Genomic DNA, 27,913 nt, shown 5'->3' with positions numbered 1-27,913 from the left:
TAATAAATCCTTAAGTGTCTTTTATTACAGTCTTTCCTGTTGCTAATAGGGATGCAGCGAATCTATTTTGGATTTGGCCGAACCCTTCGCGAAAGATTTGCCAAATACCGAACGGAATCCTAATTTGCACATGCGAATTAAGGAAGGGGGAAAACATGTTTTACTTTACATTGTTTTGTGAGAAAAAGTCACGTCATTTCCTTCCCCACCCCTAATTTGCATATGCAATTTAGGATTCAGTTCGGCTGGACAGAAGGATTCTGCTAAAAACGGGCGAATTCCGAACCGAATCCTGGATTCGGTGCATCCCTAATTGCTATACTTCAATCTACTGGACCATTAGCTGTTATAAATTGTCAGAATTGTAGGCAACTGGGTGTAATGTAATATTAATATCTAGCTAAGTTGACTGTGAACATTTCCGCTCCTTTGTGACCCCTACATCCAAATATGTCAGAGGTTCCAGTAATCACAATTGCTCTACAACACTGGTTCCAGCATTACTATAACCTTATTTATCCATCTTGCCTGAAAGCATTTTTTAGTCAGTAGTTTAGCGCTAACACCTCAAAGGAGACGGAAAGTATAAATCAATGAGTTGCCAATTTGTTAGATCCCACATCCCCCCCAGCATTTAAGGTTGGAGGAAGCGTAGTCCAAAGACTTCTCTTTCTCTACTGCACATGCTCCAAGTCTGAACTCGTGCAAGGATGCCTGGGAACCAAGATGGTGGGAGACTTGAATTACGTCCTACTGTGGACCATCTCTTCTTTTTTACATAGTAGCCAAGCTATTTAAAGAGAAGGCCCATAGTAGGAAGTAACTCAAGGGGTACAAAACAAATTGGCACCCCACATTGATTTAATGTTTCCTTCTTCTTCAAATGTCATATACAGTTTGCATTAATAAGCATACAGTAACGCTACAGAAAGCAAAGTTAAACATTCGCCCATAATACCTTCTAACTTGTCATCTGTTTGGCAAACTATCAGTCTCTCTCGTCACGAAGTCAGAGCACTGTAGATTCCAACAGATGTCGAAGAGAGAAGAAACACCCAAGAATATTTATTAAAAGCGTGGAGTGTGTAACACAAAAAAAAAAGGAGATTTAAACTTAACATGCAATGCTGCTCCCTGCCCCACCCCCATTAGAAATGGCAATAAACCCCACCCCCAAAGCTTTGAAGCAGTCAGTTTTTCCATTGCTGAAGATCATTTGGGCTTAGTTTAACTCGTGCAGAAGTCAATGTGGGCCAGCAATTCTCTGTGCTGGCTTGCTGGATACATTGCTTTACAATTTGGACACTCCAGGAAGCTCTCATCCAGCAGACTCCTACGGTGTGGGGGTGAGCGCTGTGATCGGATAGTCAGCTTCTCTTCAAAGTCATTGTGGAACGTGCAGGATGGAACATTGTTGAAGATATCGCTGGTATTTTTCTGCAGGGAAAAAAACATTGATTAATAAAGGCTTCAACCCCATCAGCCTTTGCGTTGACTTTTAGGAGATTATTTACTAAAATCTGAATTTGTCGTTTTTTTATTGAACAAAGCTCGACTAAACTCCCATTCATGATTTTGCCTCATTTATCATTAAAATAACTCCACCAAATCATATTGGGAAAAACCATATAAAACCGAGTGAAAACCAGAATCGTACAATTTTTTCAGACTTTTCTCCACAATCGCTCTATTTTTTCGGTTTATTGTCTGGAAAACCCCAAATTTTTCGGATTATCAATCTAAACCCAGTGCAAACCACAATATCTTATACATGAAGGTGGTTTCAGATGGTGGATTTTGGGATTTGGACTTTTTGCAGCATCGGGGTATAATAAATCTCGAAAAGTTCTCGAGTTTTTCTGCCCCATGAAGTTTTTGCCCCAAAATGGCCAACCAGAAAAATTTTAGTTTTAGTATGATGCCGAGAGTGAAATTGTGGGACAGTTTGCAATTGTTTTTTTATTGGTTTTTGAGCCAGTTTGCAATTTCAGCAATCTGGTTGCTAGGGTTCAAGTTACCCTAGCAACCATGCATTGATTTGAATAAGAGACGAATATAATTAGGGGAAAGTGAGAATAGTGATTTTCACAATAACAATACATTTGTAGCCTTACAGAACATTTGCTTTTTAGATTGGATCAGTGACCACCATTTGGAAGCTGGAAAGAATCACAAGTATACGGCAAAAAATTCCAAATCTATTAAAATAAATAATGAAGACCAACTGAAAAATTGCTTAGAATTGGCCATTTGCAATGAATGTCTATTGCAAAGTTGCTCAGAATTATTTTTCTTGGGTTTTGGGGTGGACTTGCCCTTTAAGGTATAACGATCCAAATTATGGGAAGACCCCATATCTAGAAAACCCCACGTTCCAAGCATTCTGGATAAGGGGTCCCATAGCAATACTTTAAAACACAGTTCTTGTGTTTGAGACCAATCTGTACTACATGGGATATCTCCCTAAAGCAGTGATCCCCAACCAGTAGCTCGTGAGCAACATGTTGCTCTCCAACCCCTTGGATGTTGCTCTCAGTGTCCTCAAAGCAGGTGCTTATTTTTGAATTTTAAGCTTGAAAGCTAATTTTAATTGCATAAAAACTAGTAGGCCTCTTGTAGGCTGCTAGTCCACATAGGGACTACCAAATAGCCAATTACAGCACTTATTTGGCACCCCAGGGGACTTTTCATGCTTGTGTTGCTCCCCAACTCTTTTTACATTTGAATGTGGCTCACGGTTTAAAAAGGTTGGGGACCCCTGCCGCAAAGCAACTCTGTGCAGAACTATAAGCAAAAGTAAATGATAAAGGTAAGGACTTTTGCACATTATGGATCTGTTCCCTTTGATTACTGTGTATATATGATGTGCTCTAAAGTCTACCAGGAGGCATTGGTCAGCCAACCACAATCCTTTTTATAACAATACAGGTATAAGATCCAGAAAGCTCCGAATTACAGTCTCCCATAGACTCCATTTTATCCAAATAATCCAAATTTTAAAAAATGATTTCCCTTTTCTCTGTAATAATAAAACAGTAGCTTGTACTTGATCCCAACTAAGATATAATTTATCCTTATTGGAAGCAAAACCAGCTATTGGGTTTATTTAATGTTTAAATTAATTTCTAGTAGACATAAGGCATGAAGACCCAAATTACGGAAAGATCCGTTATCCGGAAAACCCCAGGTCCCAAGCATTCTGGATAACAGGTCCCATAGCTGTACTGGTCAGCTGAGAGCCTAAACGATTTAATTACCTAATTGGTTATGAATAGTGATGGGCGAATTTATTCGCCAGGCGCGAATTTGCGGAAAAAAAAAAAAGGACGCCAACGGCCGTTTCACAAATTTGGCCCATCAGTAGTCATGAAATCTCCAATAGCGGTTATCTAATATGTATATAATATATGTATATAAGAACACACAGGACAGCCACGAGACACTGACCTCACACACTATTTCTACACTATTCCCTGAGGTCCTATTGCACAAAAGGTTTAGAGTGTTGTGCCTGGTTTCATTCCACTCCATTTCTTGTATGTCTGGGATATCCAATATCAGAAACCTGATGCTTTGAACCATTTAAAGGGATTCTCTTACCAAAATGAAATGGTTTACTTATGCCTGAAAACAATATTGTGTAACTGTATTACATCACAGAAAAGTATGTTTTACACAAGGTTTTTTTTATCGAGCAAGAGAAATTGTACATTTTAGTCCTCATGGAACTGCCTCTATAATTGGCATTATTTAAGGAGCCCTAATAAATGAAAGGTAAAAAGTAGGGATGCACGGAATCCAGGATTCAGCCTTTTTCAGCAGGACTCGGATTTGGCTGAATCCTTGTGCCTGGCCAAACTGAATCCGAATTTGCATATGTAAATAGGGGGCGGGTAGGGAAAATCACAAAAGAAGAGTTTTTTAGACTTTTTCCTTTCCTATCCCTAATTTGCATATGCAAATTAGGATTCGGTTCTCGGCCGAATCTTTCACCAAGGATTCGGCCGAATAAAAAAGGAGAAAGTCCTGCTAAAACCATGTTAATGCTATTATATGTAGGAGCGTGCAAAAGATTTTATATATGAATGTATTTGTTATTGGCTGCAGATACCCAAGTTTCACAATGAAATCACTCTGCTCTTATTGAAAACAAAATCCCTCTAACTGGTACAATCACAATTATAAAGTGAAATACTTACATTGCCTTTTAAGTAGACTAGTAAAAGAGAATCTCATATAACCTCTACCTAAATTACAGATACCAAAAACCAAGGTATGGGACCTGTTATCCAGAATGCTCGAGACCTGGGATTTTCCGGATAATCAATATTTATGTAATTTGGATCTTCATGGTACACAGTTCGATAAAGGCAAGATGACTTCTCATTGGTGAATATTCTTGCATCAGTAGGACCCCTGGTTATGTAGGTTCAGTGTGAGAGTAGCAGTTATATTGGAAAATATAGGCTTGGTTGAAATAGACAACCCAAATTCTGCTTCAGCACAGACATGGATACAATAGCAACCCTCCTTCCTCTATATTAACTGCCCAGCTACTGAGAAATAAAAATTTGAAAGTTCATATAAAACTATAGATCATTGTGCTAATGATTAGGCTTGGGCGAATTTGACCCGTTTCGATTCAACAAAAATTCGCCGCTGGCAAAATGTTGGTGACGCCCATTAAAGTCCAAAAAATTGATGAGTGGTGAAATTTTTTTGACGCACGTTTTTTTTTGACCTACAACGCCATACAAGTATATGGGCATCATTTCCGCAGCGAAACAAGGAGAAAAAAAATCGCCCATCCCTACTAATGATTATTCTCCCCTGAGAAAAGTCCACACAATACCTGTTGTTCCAGTGCAGCAATTCTGCTTTGTTGTTCATGCTGCTTCAGCAGTGACACGCTTATTGCTTGAATCTGAAAAACAAATACATGTAACTCGCAAAGGGATCCTCCACACCTGTACTGCTGAACCATCTACATCTAGTGACCTTCCTATGAGCCTACACTATCACCAAGATATTGCTACTACTGCCCCACCATTAATCTGCAGCGCAACCTGCACCGAATCCAGCCTTTTGCAGCAGGATTTAGATTCGGCCGAATCCTTCTGCTCGTCCGAACAGAATTTGCATATCCAAATTAGGGGCGGGGAGGGAAATCTTATAATTTTTTGTCACAAAATAGTGGATCCGGTGCTTCCCTAATATAAATAAAACTTAAAGTAATGCTGCTCTGAGTCCGGGGTCGGAGAACACATTTCTTTCCTACTATTGTTTACACATGTGCTTCTGTATAGGAATGCACTATTTTGGATTCGGCCGAACCTCCGAATTCTTTGCGAAAGATTCGGCAGTGTACCGAACCAAATCCTAATTTGTATATGGGGAAAACATGTTTTACTTCCTTGTTTTGTGACAAAAAGTCACCCGATCTCCCTCCCCTAATTTGCATATGCAAATGAGGATTTGGACTGGCAGGAGGTGAAAAAAGCCGAATCCTGGCAGAATCCCGAACCGAATCGTGAATCGGTGCATCCCTACTTCTGCATCAGACTGCCTTCCTTCAGCTTAAACCTCTAGGGCACAGGCTTGAGCATGCTCAGTTTGCTCCTATCTCACTCCTCCCCTCCATGCTGTAATCTGAACCCAGGCAATGAGCGAGCAGGGAAAGACTCAGGCAGGAAGTGAGGTCACACCAAGCTAATATGGCAGCTGATATTCTAAACAAACACAAAGAGCTTCTACAGAGGTTTACTCAGGTTCAGTAAAGCATTCTAAAGAATAAACATACCCCCATATGTAATAAAATGCAGTAAGCTTGCCCAGTAGTAGTTTACCATAGCAACCAATAAGATATTTGCTTTTCAACAGTTGACCAGTGAATCCTACCTGCTGATTGGTTGCTGTGGGTTACTGCTCCTGGGCAAACTTAGAGACTTTTATTAGATAACCCCCATAGAGTTGTATCTTGCACTATAGCGGCTAATTTATTGCCAATAAACTGCCTTGGTAGCTTTTCTGCTCCTTTAAAGCTGATCTTTCTCTATTTCTGAGGAGCTTTCTCTCCAATAGTAACTTTGTGCTACGACTGTGTTTCCCACATACTGTAGTCCTCTTTGATGTGTACATTTTCTTTGCCACTCTTATCATTTGCATTGTTCAATGTAAGAAGATAAAAAAGTAGATCTTCAAAGATTAACCCCATACAAGCAAATGCTACCAAGATTCAACACGTGTTTTTCTTACACGGATTTTCAGAGGATTGTGTACCGTTTTAATTACAGAATATCTACCCTGCGAATGTTGGACCAATAAAATCAGAATGTGTATCTTTCCTGCTATATTTTAAAGGGGGTTGATATTTTCCATAGTATATTGTCGCCCCAACTTATCCTACCTACTGTATGAGCCATATTTAAATGTAAAAATGGTCAGAAAGTCAGATAACAGTACATATAGGTTGCAGAGATTTTCAAATAAATAGTGACTTACCTTTAGGTTCATGTCTATTATTAACCTGCAGAAGCCTTTGCTTGGCTGTAACCATGTATAGGTATATAACAGAATAAATTCTCGTAACCCTACAGTCAGGTCACTATGGGGACCACCTCCAACGCACAAAATGTATCAGTTTTATTAGAGTGTCTTCTTTTAGGCAAGGGGCTGAAGGCTCCAGCTGCGTTTTTTGCAGGCTGAGAGGAGCGGATTTGATCCCTGCTCCAAAAGCTGAGAGCAGCTGGAGCCTTCAGCCTGTGTGCCCATAGCCGTAGGGATCTTGTATTTCCAAATGAATTGTGGTTGCAAAACAAAGTTTGTTATTTGTGTGTTCTGTGGGAGTTGGAAAAATGTCACACCAGGTAACATTATACACTGTAGCTGATCATGTTGACAAAAAAACAGATCTCGTGACTGTAGGTTTCCATCTGCACTTACCTGGTTAGTAAGTGCTATTGTTCTCTGTTTTTCTTCTTCTATCTTTTGTTTGGATACTTCAAGCTCAGCTCTTAATTTCTGCTTTCTCTCTTTATAGGCCCTTCTTTCTCCGTCCCTTTCTGCTTTCATAGCAGAGAGCTGAGCGCTTAACTGAGCTGTGATTTTCCTTTCATTGTCAAGGTCTTTCTTTGCAGCTAACAGAAGCTTATCATAGTGTTTCTGCTTGTCATCATCTTGCTTAGCTGAAAAGACAGATCATTTACCGCAGGGGTTATTTTCTATCTGTTCTTCTAGAAACATGTCACTGTCTGGCTCCCACATGAGGTTACAAGCTGTGGACTCTGCAGCAGTGGAAAAGTTGAGTGCTTTCCACTGAGAGCATCACAGTCCACAGTTCATCTCCTCTCGAAAAGCTAATAAAGAACACTGAAAAAAAAAAGATCCAATCCATAGTAATTATATACTGCAGTTCATTTGCATGTACCCAATTTGCACACATATCACTGGTCTCAACAATAAAGTAATAAAAAAAAAATAAAAATTTTTATATTCTTCTATACAGAATAGGTTTGACCAATAAATACAATTATAGAGCTTGCTGACCCTGCACCACAAAAATCATTTTAAAGAAAATACACAAATCGGCTGTGACAATTTTAAAGGAACAGTAACACCAAAAAATGAAAGTGTTTTAATGTAATGAAAATATCATGTCCTGCACTGGTAAAATAGGTGTGTTTGCTTCAGAAACACTACTATAGTTCATATAAACAAGCTGCTGTGTAGCAATGGCGGAAATTGAAAAAAGGCTATATGGCACAAGTTAAATAGTGGATAACAGATAACACCATTATCTTCTACAGAGCTTATCTTCTGTGTATCCGGAGCCTTTACTCCTTTGAATGGCTGCCCCCATTGCTACACAGCAGCTTATTTATATAAACAATAGTAGTGTTTCTGAAGCAAACACACCAGTTTTACCAGTGCAGGGCAACACTGCATTATATCTTTATTACTTTAAAACACTTTCATTCTTTGGTGTTACTGTCCTTTTAAGAACACTGGTTCTGAAGCTTGGGTGGGCCTTAACAGGTTGTTAAGACTACTAACTGTGCATTTTTAAAATTCACTAATTTTTCTTTACCTAAAATACATATAGGTCAGCTATGGTTTAGCTGTATGATGTGCATATGGCATTTTATACCAGTGTAATTAAGTGCAAAAGGCGTATGTTCCACTGGCAGATAAACAGCTGCTACCTGTAGCTATGAAGAACTAGGATTTATTATTTGGGGTAATTGGCCTATTACTTCAGGAAGCAATGCAACCTCTGTCTATCTGTAGCCTGAAGGAAGATGAAGCCCCTTGGCTTCAATGCTTACACTTTACCTTCAGATGGTGTGTCCTTTCCTTGTTGTTGGATTGTTTTGTTAGCATTTCCCAGCTGCTGTTCCAGCTCATATATCCGACCCATAAGTCCCTTTACATACTCTTCACGCTGCTGATCATACACCAACCACTTCTGGTTTTTCTCCAATGCCTTATTGAGGGAAAAGCAAAAAGTATGGCTCTTCTCATTACTGGCTCAGGCATAAAGGAACAGATTTTATCTTTATAATCAGGTCACAAGATAAGACTGTCTTGTCAAGTCTGTATCCAGCTACAGTGAATCAGGTTAATAGCCTGAAAACGATACTCATGTTGAATCCAAAATACATTTTCCACCAGAATGTTGCACACATAAGCTCTACAGATACCACTAAAGGCTATGTAAAAGGAATGTTAAGTACTAAACCGTAGTCACATATAGATATACACCTTACAAGTGCATTTCTGCTCCTTCATATGTCTATATGTGTTACTCAAAAATATACAAGGAGATGGTGCCAATACTCCTGCAGCAGATAAAAAAATATGTCCCTTTGTAGTCATACCTACCAGTGTTTTGCACAAGCTGAGAAACCTGCAGGATTGAAGTGGAAGTTTATGGGAATAATACCCAATATAATAAGACAATCAGCTGGCCTTAGAGGAACAACGTTTTGTTTTATTTAAAGGGGTTGTTCCCATTTGAGTTAACTTTTAGTATGATGAGAGTGATATTGAAACCATTTGCAACTAGTTTAGTGGTTTTTGAGTCATTTAGCAGCTCTCCAGTTTGCAATTTCAGCCATCTGGTTGCTAGAGTGCAAATTACCATAGCAACAATGAATGGATTTGAATAAGAGACTGTAATATCAATAGGAGAGGACCTGCATAGAAAGACAGAATAATAAAAAATAGCCATGACAATACATTTGCAGCTTTACAGAGCATTTGTTTTTAGATGGGGTCAGTGAACTCCATTGGAAAGAGTCAAGAAGGCGGCAAATAAAAGAAAAAATTAAAAAGTTGCCTATAATAAGTTCTTCTATAGCATACTGAAAGGAAACTTAAAGGTGAACCAACCCTTTAAAGAATAACCATCACTGTTATGAATATATGCTAAAATGTTTGCAGATGCTTAAAACCCACATAAAAAAAGGGAAGCAATAACATTTGGCCAAAACGTTCTATTTAACATATACTCACATCTTTCAATTGGCTCTCAAGTATATTTAAATTATTTGCAGATTCCACCTTTTTTGTATCCTGTAGAGGAAAAAAAAATATATATAATTTAGCATAACAGGACTATTTCACACATCTAAAGGCACTGGACTGTTGGAAGTGCTTCGAAACTTTTTTTCCCCGAATAATTCCAAACAGGCCCGGACTGGCAATCTGTGGGTTCTGGCAAATGCCAGAGGGGCTGCTGTACAATGCCATAGAAAGTCACTATTCAGTGGGCTGGTTGAGGGCTGGTTGGGCCTTTATGTACTTGAAATGGCAGGGCTTATTTTGACTCCCAGTCCAGACCTGATTCCAAATTCCAAATCAGATCTACAGTTAAAGAACAAATACCCACAGGCGAACTTTATGTATTGGCAGTAAAATGTTGCCATCTAGTGGTAAATGCAGAAAAAGAAACTGTCAACCAAAAATACTGTCTGGAAATAGCAACATTTGACTGTAGTGATCAGAACAATCATGATTTGGTTTTAGTGATACAAATCTCAATACTAGGGTGCGCCCTACCCCCAGGAGCCGTGAAACATGCACAGATCTCCACACCTAGGGCAGATACTTATTGGTTAATATGGTGGTGTGGAGTAAATTTTACAACCACTACCAGTTTAATTTGGTAGATGCAAGTTGTAGGCACTGGCAGAAAGTATGTTTTTACACAGTGTGACGTGTAACCCCACTTTTGCCTCTCACACACTTGCACCAGTGCCTTATGCTTTGTAGCACAAAAACACTTTGGCCTATAGCAAACTAGGGGGCACATTTACTAAGCTCGTGTGAAGGATTCGAATGAAAAAAAAAAATCGAATTTCGAAGTATTTTTTTGGGTACTTCGACCATTGAATAGAGGGAAAATTCCCTATTAGGGTGGCCATACACGGGCAGATTAAAGCTGCCAATATCGATCCTTTTCGGCATCTTATCTGCCTGTGTATGGGGAGTTCCGACGAAAATCGGGCAGATATCGATCAGGCAGAATGATCGGATTGACCAGATATCGTCCTGCCTTTGGTGGGTATATCGGGTTAAGATCCTCTCGTTTGGCGACCTTGCCAAAGGAGCAAATCCTATTGTGAATGGCCGATATTAGTCTGGCCTTGCTCCTAAATTCTGGTGAATGAACATCACCCTTTCTAATGTGGATTGGTGAAAAACTAACCTTGGTGCCAAAATAAGATGACCAGGTGAGTAGGATTTTTGGTCACTCACTTTTCGCTATTGTATGCTAATGTATGAATATATTTTGCCCAATTTGTAAAGATTTTCTAGTGTTCTATTTAACTGCCTGCAGTTTTACAAAAAGCCAGCCTTAGCTTAGCAGGATCGGCCATGCACAAGATCTAGGCATAGGAGGTATTTGAGTAGAATTAAGGCAAGTGTACAAACAAATTAAAGAGGTTTTAGGCATAAAGTGGACTAAAGCTTAGCCCAGAGCAAAGACACTGTTTTGGTGATCTGCCAAATGAGCAAATCTTTCAGTGTATGAGAGATCCCCTCTCCTTAAGGGCCACAGGATGGATCTGCGACAAATTCAAGTGTCCCTTCTGTATTCGCCAAGTGGAGGGCCTCTCATATTAGTGCAGGTGAACCTGTTGTAAGAGACCAAAAATGTCTGTACTGTGCCCTATGCTACTTACAATTAAGGAAATGTTACTTGAGCTAGTGGTAATGCTTGGTATAGGTAAACAATTCCTAATGTTTTGTTCTTTTTAGGCCGTCTTTTTAACAATGGTAATCAGAATTATATGGCTCACAAAATGTTTAACCTACAAGGAAAGCAGCATAAATTACAGCTCTCGACTTTAATATTCTACTTTTAATATTCTTCTCAAACCTTGCAGACCAAGGCTATGTGTCCACTAAAGTTGCACATTTGTCTTAAACTGCCCCTACTTTGTATAAATATTCCTTTATAGGTATTTGCATAGCTTTCAGTGATTGTGAACCACTGTAGATTCACTTGTCTCCAGCCATACTGCAGAGATTTTACTTACTGCCATGAATATAGGCTCATGAATATGGCCCTACAATTATACTGGTGGTCAAATAACAAAACCAGACAACTTTTTGGTCACACGGGTGATCTGTTTTGTCTGCAGCCCAAAACATAGCTGGTAAACACTTCTACTGCAACCTATAATTAAGATTTGCATACTGACAAAACTGAGATTTTATAAAGAAAGTATGTACCAAAAAGCAGTACATCCCTTAGAAAATCTCTAAAGGTATTTTTTTGGTGTGTGTGTGTGTGTGTGAGCTTTTATTTTCATATTATTTAAACTTGGTGGAATGCAACATTGTTCCAGATATCATAAGACTTTAAAGGAACAGTTCAGTGTGAAAATAAAAACTAGGTACGGTAAATAAATAGGCTGTGCAAAATAAAAAATGTTTCTAATATAGTTAGTTAGCCAAAAATGTAATCTATAAAGGCTGGAGTGACTGGATGTCTAACATAATTGCCAGAACACCACTTTCTGCAGCTAAACAGCAGCCTAAACACTCCTCCCATGCCATTTGCTTTATAGAACAAAATGTCATTAAATTTGACATTCATTTCAAACAGACACATATTAATTGAGGAACAGCCAATCACAATTCTGAAATTATTCTCCTCCATATGAAGTCAGCAATGTAAGACTTTATTTGCATGGTACAGAAACTCCAACATATCATGACACGGCCATAAAGTCACTAGTCATAATTTACCTCAGACTCCTGCTGTAAACAATAAGCTATGTAGTTAATACGAATAAGAGCTGCAGATAACTGGTTCTGGATGTCATCAGCAATTTGTTCTGCCTTGCTTGCATCTATTACATGAAATGGATCATTTTCCTTACTACTATATCTTAGTTCTTCTGTTTGACTGTCAATCTCCTCTCTCGTCTCAGCTATTTCTTGGCTACAGTGCTCTTTCAAAGTTTCAAGTTCAAGCATTTCCTGTAAAAGAAGCTTTACCTTAGAACAAGAATAACTGATAAATGAAAAAGTCTCGTTTCTGAAGAACCACTTCAAATACATATTGAAAGCATGCAAAATCACAGGGGGGGCACCATCTTGGTCTGTGACAGTTGGCTCTGAGCAGCTGTTGAGAAGCTAAGCTTAGGGGTCATCTCATATTATAAAAAAGAAAATGAGGTTGGCCTGTAATATAAGCTGATGCTACAAGGCTGATTATTAAATTCTGTTAGTTGCACTGGTGTCTGTGCAGACATGTAGAAATGATATGTATTGAGACATTTCTATTCTATGTGTACTGTATATTGTGAGTGGGTCCCTAAGCTCAGTAAGTGACAGTAGCACAGAGCTTGTGCAGTGAATCAGCAGAAAAGAAGATGGGGAGCTACTGGGGCATCTTTGGAGACACAATTATTTACTTGGACTGGCCCAAAATATAATGTTAAACATTTCTAGCCTACTTCTTTTTTAGTTCTCAAAAACATGTAGATTCTATGTTATCCCTTTTGGTAACATCATTTTATAGCATCTTTATGTACAGCAAACTTGGGTTTGTCAGAGACTGTATATAAATATATGCAACTATGTCACCATGGGTATAACTAGCTTCAATGGTTCAAATAACATACACCCTTAGGGGCAAATTCACTAAGCGCCGAACGCTAGCGTTACTTCGCTAGCGTTTGGCATTTTCGTTACTGCGCAAATTCACTAACGAACGCTGGCGTAGTTTCGCTAGTGTTACTTCGCACCCTTACACCTTGCGAAGTTTCGCTAGTGACGTAACTACGCAAATTCACTAACACGCGCATTGTACTGACCGCTACCTTTTACGCTAGACCTCCTTCGCCACCTCAGACCAGGCGAAGCGCAATAGAGTAGATAGGGATTGCTTCAAAAAAAGTCAAAATTTTTTCTAAGTCCCAAAAAACGCTGGCGTGTTTTCTACATTATGGGTGATAGGCTGAAAAAGATCGAAAAATTTTTTGGGGCTACCCTCCTTCCCCCCTACATTTCCTGACTCATGGCAACTTACCTAGACAGTGGGCACATGTGTAGGGCAAAATAACAATTTTATTTGATGTTTTGAAGCTTTTCTAGGCATTTGTAGTGCTGATACGTATTCCTCCATTGAAATTTGAATTTGGTGCCGTATGCAAATTAGCCTTCGCTAGCGTAACTTCGCTTTACTTAGCGAAGCAACGCTAGCGCAACTTCGCAACCTTACGCTACTCCTGAGCGCAACTTCGGATTTAAATGAATTTGCGAAGCGCTGGCGAAACTACGCCTGGCGAAGTGCGGCTAAATTAAGCCTGGCGCAACTACGAATCTTAGTGAATTTGCCCCAATGTCTTTATGTCACATACTTGCTAGATTCTAGAGATGGACACATGCACTGTGAATCTAAACCTTTTCCTCTCCAAATTTGTTGTTATAACAAAAGGAGGCACAATTCTTTGTGGCTACAAAACACTTGAAATAGTCACCCAGCAAAGTCCCTAGAAAATCTGAACATTAAGAAAGATTTGAATATTGTAGAGGTGATATACAAAACATGCTGAATCTAAAAGTAAAGTTCTATTCTAGAATCAAATGTGGTTTTCTACTAGAGGTCTGTTTTAGGTTGTAATAGCATGAAAATTCTTACAAAACAAGGATTTTGAGGTTCAAGTTGCCATTCGGATTTGTTCAGCATTTAATTTTTTCCTGCTGTTTATAGTAAGATTTTTTTTTTGATAAATAAGGAGTCGTTCATGCCTTTTAAAAATTGAGTTGAGCTGCGTCCACATTTTGATAAACAGGTCTCCCCATGTTACTCACTGATCATCTGACAGAAAACAATGGATTATGTGACTGTAACAGAAGAAGTGAGAATAAAAGACACAGTTCTGTCTATTCATTGACTGAGGAGACCTAACATGTATGCGTGTCCTTTGTTTGTGTGTGAGCACATTGCCCGATAAGAGCCAGGGGGCAGACTTTTTTTTCTATATGACATTATCCACAATTGAACGTATTAAGAGTATTTTGTTCATGAAAAAGCTTTTTTTATATTAAAGTGTTTTACATGATATAATTATAATAGAGACTTGCAATGTTAAGGGTTACAGAGCTCTCTTGCTGTGCATTTTGGCAAATATACCAACAAATGTACAACAGGTGCAAGTTAGAGAGCACAATTTGCACTGCAATTTGGATAGGCCAAAACAGCATAAAAGTGCTCTGAAGGTCTAAAATTTGCACTCCTTAGGCCAGTGGCACTAGTTGTTTCTTGGCCTCATTTGCTTCTGTGTTTCAACTGTTTTCTATTGCATCAGCCTGTAGATTTCTGCAAGACAATATGTACTGTTGTCTATCGAGGCCCTTAGCAAGCTAGAAATTGTGTCTCACTGATACAGTGCAGCAGATTTGTGTGGTACTAGTATGGGAGATGTTATACAAAATGCTCAGAATTTTCCAAATAAGGGATCTGTCTGTAATTTTGATCTCTATACCCGAAGTTTGCTAAAAAATCATTTGAACGTTAATGCCAATAGGACTTTTTGCCTCCAATGGGGATTAAAGGAGAAGGAAACCGTGTAGAAATAAACCCCGTATACCTCGCTCCATGTAGACCGCCTCCCCCCAGGCAATCTCCATCAATGTGGGCGCATGCCCAGTTGTCGAAAACCGGCGAATTGCTCCAACTGCGCATACGCTGACATAAAGATCTCCCAGTCAGCTTACCGAGGACCCAGAAGATGGATGCTGTAAAGTCTGTTTCCAGAATCTGCGACGAGGGGCAAGTATTAAAGTATGGGGCATTTCCCCGGGGGGACAGTTAGCCTGGGAGGAGGAGGGAGGGGTACAGGGCTTTTTCTACAGGGTTTCCATCTCCTTTAAGTATATTTTAGTTGGGATAAAATACAAGGTACGATTTTTATATTACAGAAAAAAAGGAAATCATTTTTAAAAATTTGGATTATTTGGATAAAATGGAGCCTATGGGAGACGGCCTTCCCATATTTTGGAGCTTTCGGGCTAATGGGTTTCTGGATAACGGGTCCCATACCTGTACAGTGTCCACATTTAGCAGATCAGTTGTCAAAACGATTTTTAAATAAGAATTATCAATAAACATCGGTATAGATATGGGAAATATATTAATGAATCTGTCCTTGACTTAAGTGCCAGGCTACTGTGGTAAGAATATTTAGTACTAGGGATGCACTGAATACAGGATTTGGTTCGGTATTTGGCCAGGATTCGGCCTTTTTCAGCAGGATTCGGCCGATTCCTTCTGCCCAGCAGAAACGGAATCCTAATTAGCACATGCAAATTAGGGGCGGGAAGGAAATCACGTTACTTTATGTCACAAAAAAAGTAAAAATTGTTTTCCCACCCCTAATTTGCATATGCAAATTAGGATTCGGATTTGGTTAGGTATTTGGTCGAATCAATTGCAAAGGATTCGGGGGTTCGGCCGAATAAAAAATAGTGGATTTGGTGCATGCCTGTTTAGTACTATGGTTGCTAAACTGAAGACACATTGCTTTAACAACAGCATCAAATCTGATGTACATTTATTATTATAGTGGCTTGATTTCCTTGCTGACATCTGCAAGCAGAGGTATAGATGTATTGGTTGTATAAAATGAAAACATTTCTCCTCCTGTAGATTTTTTGTAATGAATACAGTAGGCAAAAAGTATGTTTGGCAAAAGCCCTATTCATTGTACTCATGTAGAGTAAGGAGGTATTGCTGCTGGTTAGCATATAAGCAATCAAGAGAGTCCAATGTAACCTATATGTAGGGCAAAATATGTGCCTGTATTTGCTGTAATTTGGCAAAGTAGCCTTTTATGCAAAAAAGCATTTCATTATGCAGCAAATTCCCAATTCTTTTGGAAACATAAATAAGTGGCAACCCAGCGTAGTACTGATATACAGGGCAAGTATCTGTTAATATAACTCCAGCTCAGGACTAGCTTTGCTCTTGATTAAGACAAAATGCATTCTGGGTTGGAAATAGTTTGAGATTTCCATGAAACTGGAAATAAAGAATTGGCCAGGAGATAAAGGATACTACTGGGTACCCTAAGGATTTTAAAAAAAGACTAGCCCCGTATACCTTATGCTACTTCAGGTGCTACTTCAAGTGCTGCTTGATGCTACTTCATCTGAGCCCCATATGAAATGAAAAGTGCTGGATGTACTCCTTTCTGAGTCTCCAAATGACATGCTCTGCAGCCCTTAATATGTAATAAATAAATATATATATATATATATAATAATCAGGAAGCCGGCACAACACGTCAAAAAGTCATCGCTGCCTGGGTGCAATATGCCCAAAAATTAAGTAGAGAAGTGAAGAAGCTCGCACTCACAGGACTTATCAAAATCAAAAATGGTGTTTATTTCAATATAAGTAACTAACGTTTCGGCTTGCACTCAAGCCTTTCTCAAAGTGCAAATACAAACATTCATCAACCTTTTAAACCCAAAATGGCGGGAAATTAGGGGTAGTGACGTCAGCTGTGCAGACAGAACATCAAGTGTGGGGAAATTCCACTGTGCAGACAGAACATAAAGTGTGGGGAAATTCCATTTTTGATTTTGATAAGTCCTGTGAGTGCGAGCTTCTTCACTTCTATATATATATATATATATATATATATATATATATATATATATATATATATATATATATATATATATATATATATATATATATATATATATATATATATATATATATATATATATATAATATATATATATATATATATAATTAAATTACCTCCACCTTTCTTTGTGCATCAGATTTTTCTTTTGATTTGGACATTTCTTCCAGAGTTTTCTTTAAGGTTTCATTTTCTTTCTTAAGCTTTTCCAGATCACTAGAGTTTGACCCCAACTTGCTTTTCAGCATTTTTGTAGCCATGTAAATATGTCCTGTAGAAGAGAAAGAAGACGCCTTTAGGTCTGTTCTTAGCAAAAAATGCGGTTCAATATACAGAAGCATGCCTTCAAAGGCATCATAGAAATGGAATCTGGACCTTTAGAAAATGAAGAAATAACACAAAAACTCCAGAGCACCTGTATAAACCGTATACACTCCACATGATTCAGGGCTACAAAACACACTGCAGTTTCACGTAACAACCGCACAGGAACACTGGCAACATTTTTATGCTGAACCCACAAGGTTTCTAGACACAAATAATAAAATAACAAAATCAAATATATATATATATATATATATATATAAATTAAACCTTACCATATACATTTTCCTTACACGTATGCTAGATGGACTTACAACAAAATCTTTTAAAGGGAGAAAAGAATTTGTCCAAAAACTCCTTGCAGTCCTCCTTTAATCAGACTCCTATAGAAAACCCAGTCTCCCTCGAGTATTGTATACAATCCCAAAAATTATTCAGTCAGCGCTAAGACGCTCCGGAGGTTAAGTATGCAGCATGTCAGATGATGAACACAGGGAGAAAAGAGAAAAATAGAAAATACTATATAGTGTAGTAAGTTGCTTAAAGTTGTAGTTCCACAACTTCACACTTAACCTTATCTCCCTTTTTTTTTTCCGTTTGTGCAAATTTTATTCACACTTTATTAATTTCACCACGTGTGGGTTGTAGGTGGGTACTCACAATATATAAATAATCTTTTAAAGGGGTTGTTCACCTTTGAGTTAACATTTATTATGACAATTGCAATTGGTTTTCATTTTTTATTATCTGTGGCTTTTGAGTTATTTAGCTTTTTATTCAGCAGCTCTCCAGTTTGTAATTTCAGCAGTCTGGTTGCTAAGGTCCAAATTCCCCTAGCAACCATGAAATTATATGAATAACAGACTGGCATATGAATAGGAGAGGGCCTGAGGGTGGTGGCAGATGGGAAGATTAGTCGCCCAGGCATTTCGGGGAGATAAGTCGCTCGCAGCAGAGATTTGTCACTGGGCAACTAATTTCCCCATCTGCCACCACCCTAAATAGAAAGAGGAGCAATAAAAAGTGGAAAGAACATTAAATGTGTAGCCTTACAGAGCATTTCTTTTTAGATGGGGTCAGTGATCCCCATTTGAAAGCTGGAAAGAGTCAGAAGGGACATAATTTGAAAACTATAAAAAATAAATAATACAGACCAAATGAAAAGTTGCTGATAATTGGCCATTCTATAGCATACTTAAAGGTGAACCACCCCTTTCATATTCTCAGTTCTGGATACCCCTTGCTTTATCCAACCAAACCCTCCCAATACAACAGAGATCTCCTTTCTACTTGTTCGAGGTCTACTTTTCCCACCCCAGGTAAACATGGATTGTAAAAAATATCCCTTAAAGGCGTGGTTTACATTGATAACAAAATGTATACATTGTTTTCAGCTCAACAGCTTTTTAACCCTTTAAGTGCCAGCAGAATTTCACATTTTGGTTACGCGAAATGCCAGCCGTTTTTGAAACATTTTGTGCTCTCTCACTTTAGGGGCATTTTCTGAGGGGAAACCTATAGTTTACCTAGGAAAACTATACATTGTTTTTTTCGGTAGAAACTGAGCTTTCTAAATCTGCCTGAGTTTTCATGTATTTCCACCTGTGCAAAAAAATTTATAGTGCTAAATACCAAAAAAAATGAAAAATTACCATTTTTCATCGTATATCAATTTATACCAGAAAAATATTTCATTTTACGGATGAAAATCCAACTGATTTGGAAAGCCTTATGTCTCTCGAACGTGCCAATACCAGATATGTATAGTTTTAGGGAGATTTAGGACTTCTGTACCTCAAAAACTCCCGGCAGTATATTGCCGAATTTTGAAAGCACTAAGGCAGAAAACGGCATGCTTTAGATTCCAAGGCAAAAACTCCTGAAACCGTAGGTTTACCCCAGAAAACCATGCATTTTTGAAAAGTACACATTCTGCCGATTACAAAATGGGTAACTATGTCTCTCTAATCCCAACTACCAAACATAAAAGCTTGTCTGAACATAGCGGTTTTTCAAAAAAAAATTCAAAATTCTGAAAAATCATTGCAAAGGTTTTATTTTGCTGCTCCGCATATCCCAAACTATATTAGGTACCAAGAAAAAGCACCTGAAATATGATTGCCAGGGGTCCACTGAACAGTTTGATACCCATTATGCATAGGTTTACCAAAGTATCTGGCATTTAGAGACACCAATATGAAGTTAGCACATCCAAATTGATCAGGACTTTACTTCAGCTACTGAGAAATCAACACATTGACTGCATTTTTTGTGGGGTAAAAACACAGAAATATATGTTTACCCCCCAAACCCATATATTTTTGGAAAGTACACATTCTACAGAATCTAAAATGGGTACCCATGCCTTTCTGCTCCAAACTACTGAGTCGCAAGGCTTTCCCAAAATTGTCGGTTTTGGTGAAATATGTGAAAATTGCCTCAAACCTTCAACTTCCCAGCACCATATCACCCATGTATCATTATGTACTAAGAAAAAGCACCCTAAATATGATTGCCAGGGTTCCTCTGAACATTTTGGTGGCCATTGTTCATAGGTTTACCAAAGTATCTGGCATTTAGAGGCCCCAAAATGAAGTTAGCGCATACAAACAGTCCCGTGGGTAACTTCAGCTAATGAAAAATCAAACACATTGACTGCATTTTTGTGGGGTAAAAACACAGAAATATATGTTTACCCCCAAAACCCATATATTTTTGGAAAGTACACATTCTACTGAATCTAAAATGGGTACCCATGCCTTTCTGCTCCAAACTACTGAGTCGCAAGGCTTTCCCACAATTGTCAGTTTTGGTGAAATATGTGAAAATTGCCTCAAACCTTCAACTTCTCAGCACCATATCACCCATGTATCGTTACACACCAAGAAAAAGCACCCTAAATATGATTGCCAGGGTTCCTCCAAACAGTTTGGTGGCCATTGTTCATAGGTTTACCAAAGTATCTGGCATTTAGAGGCCCCAAAATGAAGTTAGCGCATACAAACAGTCCCGTGGGTAACTTCAGCTAATGAAAAATCAACACATTGACTGCATTTTTGTGGGGTAAAAACACAGAAATATATGTTTACCCCCAAAACCCATATATTTTTGGAAAGTACACATTCTACCGAATCTAAAATGGGTACCCATGCCTTTCTGCTCCAAACTACTGAGTCGCAAGGCTTTCCCACAATTGTCGGTTTTGGTGAAATATCTGAAAATTGCCTCAAAGCTTCAACTTCTCAGCACCATATCACCCATGTATCGTTACGCACCAAGAAAAAGCACCCTAAATATGATTGCCAGGGTTCCTCCAAACAGTTTGGTGGCCATTGTTCATAGGTTTACCAAAGTATCTGGCATTTAGAGGCCCCAAAATGAAGTTAGCGCATACAAACAGTCCCGTGGGTAACTTCAGCTAATGAAAAATCAACACATTGACTGCATTTTTGTGGGGTAAAAACACAGAAATATATGTTTACCCCCAAAGCCCATATATTTTTGGAAAGTACACATTCTACCGAATCTAAAATGGGTACCCATGCCTTTTTGCTCCAAACTACTGAGTCGCAAGGCTTTCCCACAATTGTCGGTTTTGGTGAAATATCTGAAAATTGCCTCAAAGCTTCAACTTCTCAGCACCATATCACCCATGTATCGTTACGCACCAAGAAAAAGCACCCTAAATATGATTGCCAGGGTTCCTCCAAACAGTTTGGTGGCCATTGTTCATAGGTTTACCAAAGTATCTGGCATTTAGAGGCCCCAAAATGAAGTTAGCGCATACAAACAGTCCCGTGGGTAACTTCAGCTAATGAAAAATCAACACATTGACTGCATTTTTGTGGGGTAAAAACACAGAAATATATGTTTACCCCCAAAACCCATATATTTTTGGAAAGTACACATTCTACCGAATCTAAAATGGGTCCCCATGCCTTTCTGCTCCAAACTACTGAGTCGCAAGGCTTTCCCAAAGTTGTCGGTTTTGGTGAAATATCTGAAAATTGCCTCAAAGCTTCAACTTCCCAGCACCATATCACCCATGTATCATTACGTACTAAGAAAAAGCACCCTAAATATGATTGCCAGGGTTCCTCTGAACATTTTGGTGGCCATTGTTCATAAGTTTACCAAAGTATCTGGCATTTAGAGGCCCCAAAATGAAGTTAGCGCATACAAACAGTTCTGTGGGTAACTTCAGCTAATGAAAAATCAACACATTGACTGCATTTTTGCGGGGTAAAAACACAGAAATATATGTTTGCCCCCCAAAACCCATATAGTTTTGGAAAGTACACATTCTACCGAATCTAAAATGGGTACCCATGCCTTTCTGCTCCAAACTACTGAGTCGCAAGGCTTTCCCACAATTGTCGGTTTTGGTGAAATATCTGAAAATTGCCTCAAACCTTCAACTTCTCAGCACCATATCACCCATGTATCGTTATGCACCAAGAAAAAGCACCCTAAATATGATTGCCAGGGTTCCTCCGAACAGTTTGGTGGCCATTGTTCATAGGTTTACCAAAGTATCTGGCATTTAGAGGCCTCAAAATGAAGTTAGTGCATACAAATAGTCCTGTGGGTAACTTCAGCTAATGAAAGATCAACACATTAACTGCATTTTTTGTGGGGTAAAAACACAGAAATATATGTTTACCCCCCAAACCCATACATTTTTGGAAAGTACACATTCTACAGAATCTAAAATGGGTACCCATGCCTTATTGCTCCAAACTACTGAGTCGCAAGGCTTTCCCAAAGTTGTCGGTTTTGGTGAAATATCTGAAAACTGCCTCAATGCTTCAACTATCCAGCATCATATCACCCATGTATCATTACGTATCACAAAAAAGCACCCAAATTGTGATTGCCAGGGGTCCTCCAAACAGTTTGGTGCCCACTGTGCATAGGTTTACCAAAGTATATGGCATTTAGAGGCCCCAAAATGAAGTTAGCACATACAAATTGTCCTGTGGGTAACGTCAGCTAATGAAAAATCAGCACATTGTCTGCATTTTTGTGGGGTAAAAACACAGAAATATATGTTTACCCCCCAAACCCATACATTTTTGGAAAGTACACATTCTACAGAATCTAAAATGGGTACCCATGCCTTTCTGCTCCAAACTACTGAGTCGCAAGGCTTTGCCAAATTTGGCGGTTTTGGTGAAATATCTGAAAATTGCCTCAAAGCTTCAACTTTCCAGCAACGTATTGTCCATGTATCATTACCAGCATAAAGCATCCTAAATATAAACATAGGGGTCTACTAAATAGTTTGATGCCCAATGTGCATAGATATACCAAACTATGTGGCGCACAGAGACCCCCAAATGACAATATGTATAGACATTTTCACGGCTGACGCGCTGGCTGCTGCAACATAACCACCCGGTGTGTGTATTATGCGACATTAGACCACCTAACAGTACAGAGACCCCAGAAATCCATATATTTTCAGAAAGTACACATTCTGACGAATCCAATATGGGTAAATAAGTGTTTCTACTACAAACTGCCAAACTGCAAAGCAATGCTGAACATAACGTTTTTTATCAAATTTCTGAAAATCGTCACAAAGCTTGATTTTTACCCCATTATATGCCCCACATTTCGTAACTTATCAGCATAAAACATCCTAAATATGAACGCCAGGGGTCTACTGAACACTTTGATGCCCAATATGCATAGATATACCAAACTATGTGGCGCACAGAGACCCCCAAATGACAATACTGTATATACATTTTCACGGCTGACGCGCTGGCTGCTGCAATATAAGCACCTGGTGTGTGTATTATGCGACATTAGACCCCCCTAACAGTACAGAGACCCCAGAAAACCATATATTTTCAGAAAGTACACATTCTGACGAATCCAATATGGGTAAATAAGTGTTTCTACTACAAACTGCCAAACTGCAAAGCAATGCTGAACATAACGTTTTTTATCAAATTTCTGAAAATCGTCACAAAGCTTTAATTTTACCCCATTATATGCCCCACATTTCGTAACTTATCAGCATAAAACATCCTAAATATGAACGCCAGGGGTCTACTGAACACTTTGATGCCCAATATGCATAGATATACCAAACTATGTGGCGCACAGAGACCCCCAAATGACAATAGTGTATATACATTTTCACGGCTGACGCGCTGGCTGCTGCAATATAAGCACCTGGTGTGTGTATTATGCGACATTAGACCCCCCTAACAGTACAGAGACCCCAGAAAACCATATATTTTCAGAAAGTACACATTCTGACGAATCCAATATGGGTAAATAAGTGTTTCTACTGCAAACTGCCAAACTGCAAAGCAATGCTGAACATAACGGTTTTTATCAAATTTCTGAAAATCGTCACAAAGCTTGAATTTTACCCCATTATATGCCCCACATTTCGTAACTTATCAGCATAAAACATCCTAAATATGAACGCCAGGGGTCTACTGAACACTTTGATGCCCAATATGCATAGATATACCAAACTATGTGGCGCACAGAGACCCCCAAATGACAATACTGTATATACATTTTCACAGCTGACGCGCTGGCTGCTGCAATATAAGCACCTGGTGTGTGTATTATGCGACATTAGACCCCCCTAACAGTACAGAAACCCCAGAAAACCATATATTTTTAGAAAGTACACATTCTGACAAATCCAATATGGGTAAATATGTGTTTCTACTGCATACTGCCAAACTGCAAAGCAATGCTGAACATAACGGTTTTTATCAAATTTCTGAAAATCGTCAGAAAGCTTGAATTTTACCCCATTATATGCCCCACATTTCGTAACGTATCAGCATAAAACATCCTAAATATGAACGCCAGGGGTCTACTGAATACTTTGATGCCCAATATGTATAGATATACCAAACTATGTGGCGCACAGAGACCCCCAAATGAATCTATAGCAGACAAAATTTCCATGGGCAAAACGAAGTAACATAGAACTGAGCCAAATGGTATAAAATCAGTAAAATCCAACAAAACCACAAAAATCAATGGCTTTTTTTTTTTAGCCTAATGTAATTAACGGTCAGAATCAAAGTTTGATTATTTTAGCATAGCTAAATAGGTTTTACAGATAGAAATAAGCGAACAACACCTACGCAAAGCTGAAAATGAAATAAAATGGCTAAACATGCAATAAAATGGCTAAAAATGTACAAATATCACTGAAATTGCAATATAATCACCGAAATAACATACAAAAGGTATTGCGCGGTGCAATTAGCAAATACGCTATTCGCAATGGCAATAAAACAGTTTTTACAGGCAAAAATACAGACGATGCGATAAAAGAAAATAAAAACACACAAAATAGCGTATGTGTGTGTACAACAGGCAAATTGTGTGTTGTATGCGTGTTGTTTGCATGTGCAAGTGTGTGCAAGCATGTGTAAGGGCTGTGAATATATGTGACCCCCCCTGATCCCCCAAAATTGAATGTATGTGTGTGTAAGTGTGAATATAAGTGGGAATGTAAGTGTATTAGTACAATAGGTGTGTGTGGGTGTGTGTTTGTGTGTATGTGTGTGTGGGGGGGGGCACTAACCTGGGGTGGCAGGCTGTAGGTTGTCCAGGAGGGCTGCATGATGAGCTGGAATCGTCTTCATTGCTGGATCTGGTGAGTGGGCGGTGCTGTAGGGCTAGGAAGCACAGGCAGCAGCAGGGCACCTAGATTTCATTGTGCCTGCTGCTGCCTTGGGGCCCCTGGGCGATCGCGCCTCAGGGGCCACTCGTTCCCCGCTTCTGCTCGTTGCCTAGGGGCTGGGGGACGAGTATGAACGGAGCGAGCGGCTTTTTTAGCCGCTCCTCCGTTCAAAAAAAGCAGGCAGCAGGCAAACAGCAGCAGAGCACGTTTATTTTGCGTGCCTGCTGCTGCATTGGGGCCCCTGGGCGATCGCGACCCAGGGGCCCATTTTCCCTACGTAGGCTCGTTGCCTAGGGGAAGGGTAAGCTGGCAGGGACACTAAGAACGGAGCGAGCGGCTTGTAAAGCCGCTCCTCCGTTCTGAAAGTGCAGGCAGCAGCAGGGCACATATGCTGCACGTGCCTGCTGCTGCCTTGGGGCCCCTGGGCGATCGCGACCCAGGGGCCACTTGTTCCCCGCCTAGGCTCGTTGCCTAGGGGCTGGGGAACAAGCAGGAACGGAGCGAGCGGCTTTACAAACCGCTCCTCCGTTCCCAAATCTGCAAATGCTGCAGAACGTAGAATCTACGTTCTGTGGCATTTCAAGTTACTTTGCTACAGAACGTAGATTCTACGTTCTGTGGCATTTAAAGGGTTAAAGGCCTAGAGCAGTGATCCCCAACCAGTAGCTCGTGAGCAACATGTTGCTCCCCGACCCCTTGGATGTTGCTCTCAGTGGCCTCAAAGTAGGTGCTTATTTTTGAATTCCTGGTTTGGAGGCAAGTTTTCGCTGCATAAAAACCAGGTGCACTGCCAAACAGAGTCTCAATGTAGGTTGACAATCCACATAGGGGCTACTAAATGGCCAATCACAGCCCTTATTTGGCACCCCAAGAACATTTTGCATGCTAGTGTTGCTCCCCAACTCCTTTTACTTCTGAATGTTGCTCACGGGTTCAAAAGGTTGGGGATCCCTGGCCTAGAGTATCAGCGACCCTGCCTGTGCTCTTCCTGTATTGTGCTAACCCTAAAAAGGAAAATATCTCAGAAACCACAAAAAAAAAAGTTTTTGTAATGTAAACTGCAAAAGTATCAGATAAGCACCCAGAATAAGTTTACATAATTTCATTTTTTGGGGGTTTAGGTCCAAATTAAAACAAAATGCTCTGATGTGTAAAGCAGTATAGCTCTACAATAGTTTTCACTCTTAAAATTTGAAGTTTAAATTTGACAGTCTTTGAGTAAAAAAGTAAACATAATACAATGGGTAATTATAGCAGCACATTTGTCATTATCCAATAGTACATAATCAGGTGGTGGCTGTCCAGCTGTTACAGAACAAGAATGGCCTGTATCCTTGGCTGGTGGTAGTACTTGTTCAGTGACAGCTGGAGGGCAGCCTTCTTGTCTGTGCTATTGGATAATGACAAGAAAACATGTTCTTCCTTGGAAGATCTCCCTCCAACTGTAACAAAACTACAACTATCTCCGTGCAAGCACAACTTGCTATAGAGTGAAACAACAACTGCACTGTGCAATTACTTTTGCATTTTCAGTTCTGCGTCACGGTCATGGCATAGCACAGGAAAAAATACTGAAGCTATTATTTTAACTTGCGATTGTTACCAGGTAATGAAAAAACAAAAACATTGATTTGATTGGATTTTATACTTAATTCTGTATTTTTTATTGTGATATGCCTGGAAATATTTTTGTTAAATCTAGGCATACTGGGTACTAAACTGTTCAAAGACCCCTGTTTTTATATTTATGATGTTTTTTCTTGGTGAAATGTATAAGATAAGATACAAAACGTGGAGTAGAAAGACATTTACCCATTAAGAAACCATCGGAATTTGCAGTAATATAATACTGCAATTTTTTTGCAATTGACAGCAAACTGGTTTCTAGAGTGATGCTAGGAAAAATCTGCTAGTCTGCTGCTGGGAGTTTTTGATCAAAATCTCTTTTACAAAATATACATATTTGGTACTGGCCGATATATAGTTTTCCATGGTCAACAGGCATAAGCAAATCTGATGGGTAGCCCTGAGCCAAAGGCATGATCCATGAGCCCAATGGTATGATCGTTGAGAACAATGGTATGATCCATGAGCCCAATGGTATGATCCATGAGCCCAATGGTATGATCCATGAGCCCAATGGTATGATCCATGAGCCAGTGTTACTGTAAATCTAGAACAAAGCGGGTGCGATAAAATCAACACACACACACACATGACGTGCGCATCACACAACAGGAAAGCGAGATGTAAAACACGACTAGACTCAGTGATAGAATACATCCAAGTATAGAGGGCTCCCTACAACCTACCTGCAGTTGCCAGTCGCGATCCTGTAACCCAATCAAAGGCAGGGGTTGTAGATTGGGCGATCACTACAGCACAGCGTTAAAAATCCTAGATCCACCGCAGACTTTCACAGCGGACACAAATCACTCTCCGGGCAAAAAAAAAAAGAAGACAATATCCCACTCAAAATGTCCAGCTTTGCGTTGAGAGCTACATCCGTGGCCGCCTTGGGAAAAAAAGTGAAAGGACAAACTCAATGAAATAATATGGTGTATAAGCACGAGCACTGACAGGACTGCCCTTTACACTCACAATTTCCTTCACACAGCCCGCACCCAGATCTCTGTTTAAAATTCCCGCAGCGCCGTTGACTTCTAGTTCCTGGGCGGCGAACTCAGGCGTCGCAAATCTCGCGAGAGTGAGCTCACACTCTATTGACTACAATGTATGAAAA

At 39.4% G+C, this 27,913-nt stretch overlaps 1 protein-coding gene across 3 annotated transcripts; it reads right to left on the bottom strand.

Annotated features, from left to right (window-relative positions):
* Positions 1-193: 193 nt before the first annotated feature.
* cep55.L (centrosomal protein 55kDa L homeolog) lies at positions 194-27,913 on the bottom strand. 3 transcript variants are annotated; one of them, XM_041568739.1, is made up of 9 exons: positions 27,772-27,913; positions 27,483-27,685; positions 17,291-17,445; positions 12,259-12,492; positions 9,514-9,573; positions 8,332-8,482; positions 6,943-7,184; positions 4,853-4,924; positions 194-1,437 (listed from the first exon to the last, which is right to left on the bottom strand). In XM_041568739.1, the coding sequence occupies exons 3-9, from the start codon at positions 17,432-17,434 to the stop codon at positions 1,228-1,230; spliced, it is 1,113 nt and encodes a 370-aa protein (XP_041424673.1). In that variant the 5' UTR covers positions 17,435-17,445; positions 27,483-27,685; positions 27,772-27,913; the 3' UTR covers positions 194-1,227. The 3 variants fall into 3 exon arrangements, with proteins under 3 accessions (XP_041424673.1, XP_041424674.1, XP_041424672.1); XM_041568740.1 differs by having other exon boundaries at positions 17,297-17,445; positions 27,483-27,890; XM_041568738.1 differs by having other exon boundaries at positions 27,483-27,889.

The sequence above is a fragment of the Xenopus laevis genome, chromosome 7L, assembly GCF_017654675.1.
Source record: "Xenopus laevis strain J_2021 chromosome 7L, Xenopus_laevis_v10.1, whole genome shotgun sequence".
Lineage (NCBI taxonomy): Eukaryota > Metazoa > Chordata > Amphibia > Anura > Pipidae > Xenopus > Xenopus laevis.
The sequence above is the reverse complement of the archived record's forward strand: the minus strand, read 5'-3'. Positions and strand labels throughout refer to the sequence as shown.

Bases quoted from the DNA above. Each gene is read 5' to 3' on its own strand.
- cep55.L (XM_041568739.1), bottom strand. From the start codon at position 17,434: ATGGCTACAAAAATGCTGAAAAGCAAGTTGGGGTCAAACTCTAGTGAT. The intron at 9,574-12,258 runs GTAAATTATGAC...TTTCCTCTACAG, and splicing joins GTTTACAGCAGGAGTCTGAG to GATACAAAAAAGGTGGAATC. The intron at 7,185-8,331 runs GTAAAGTGTAAG...CTGTCTTTTCAG, and splicing joins AAAGGACACACCATCTGAAG to CTAAGCAAGATGATGACAAG.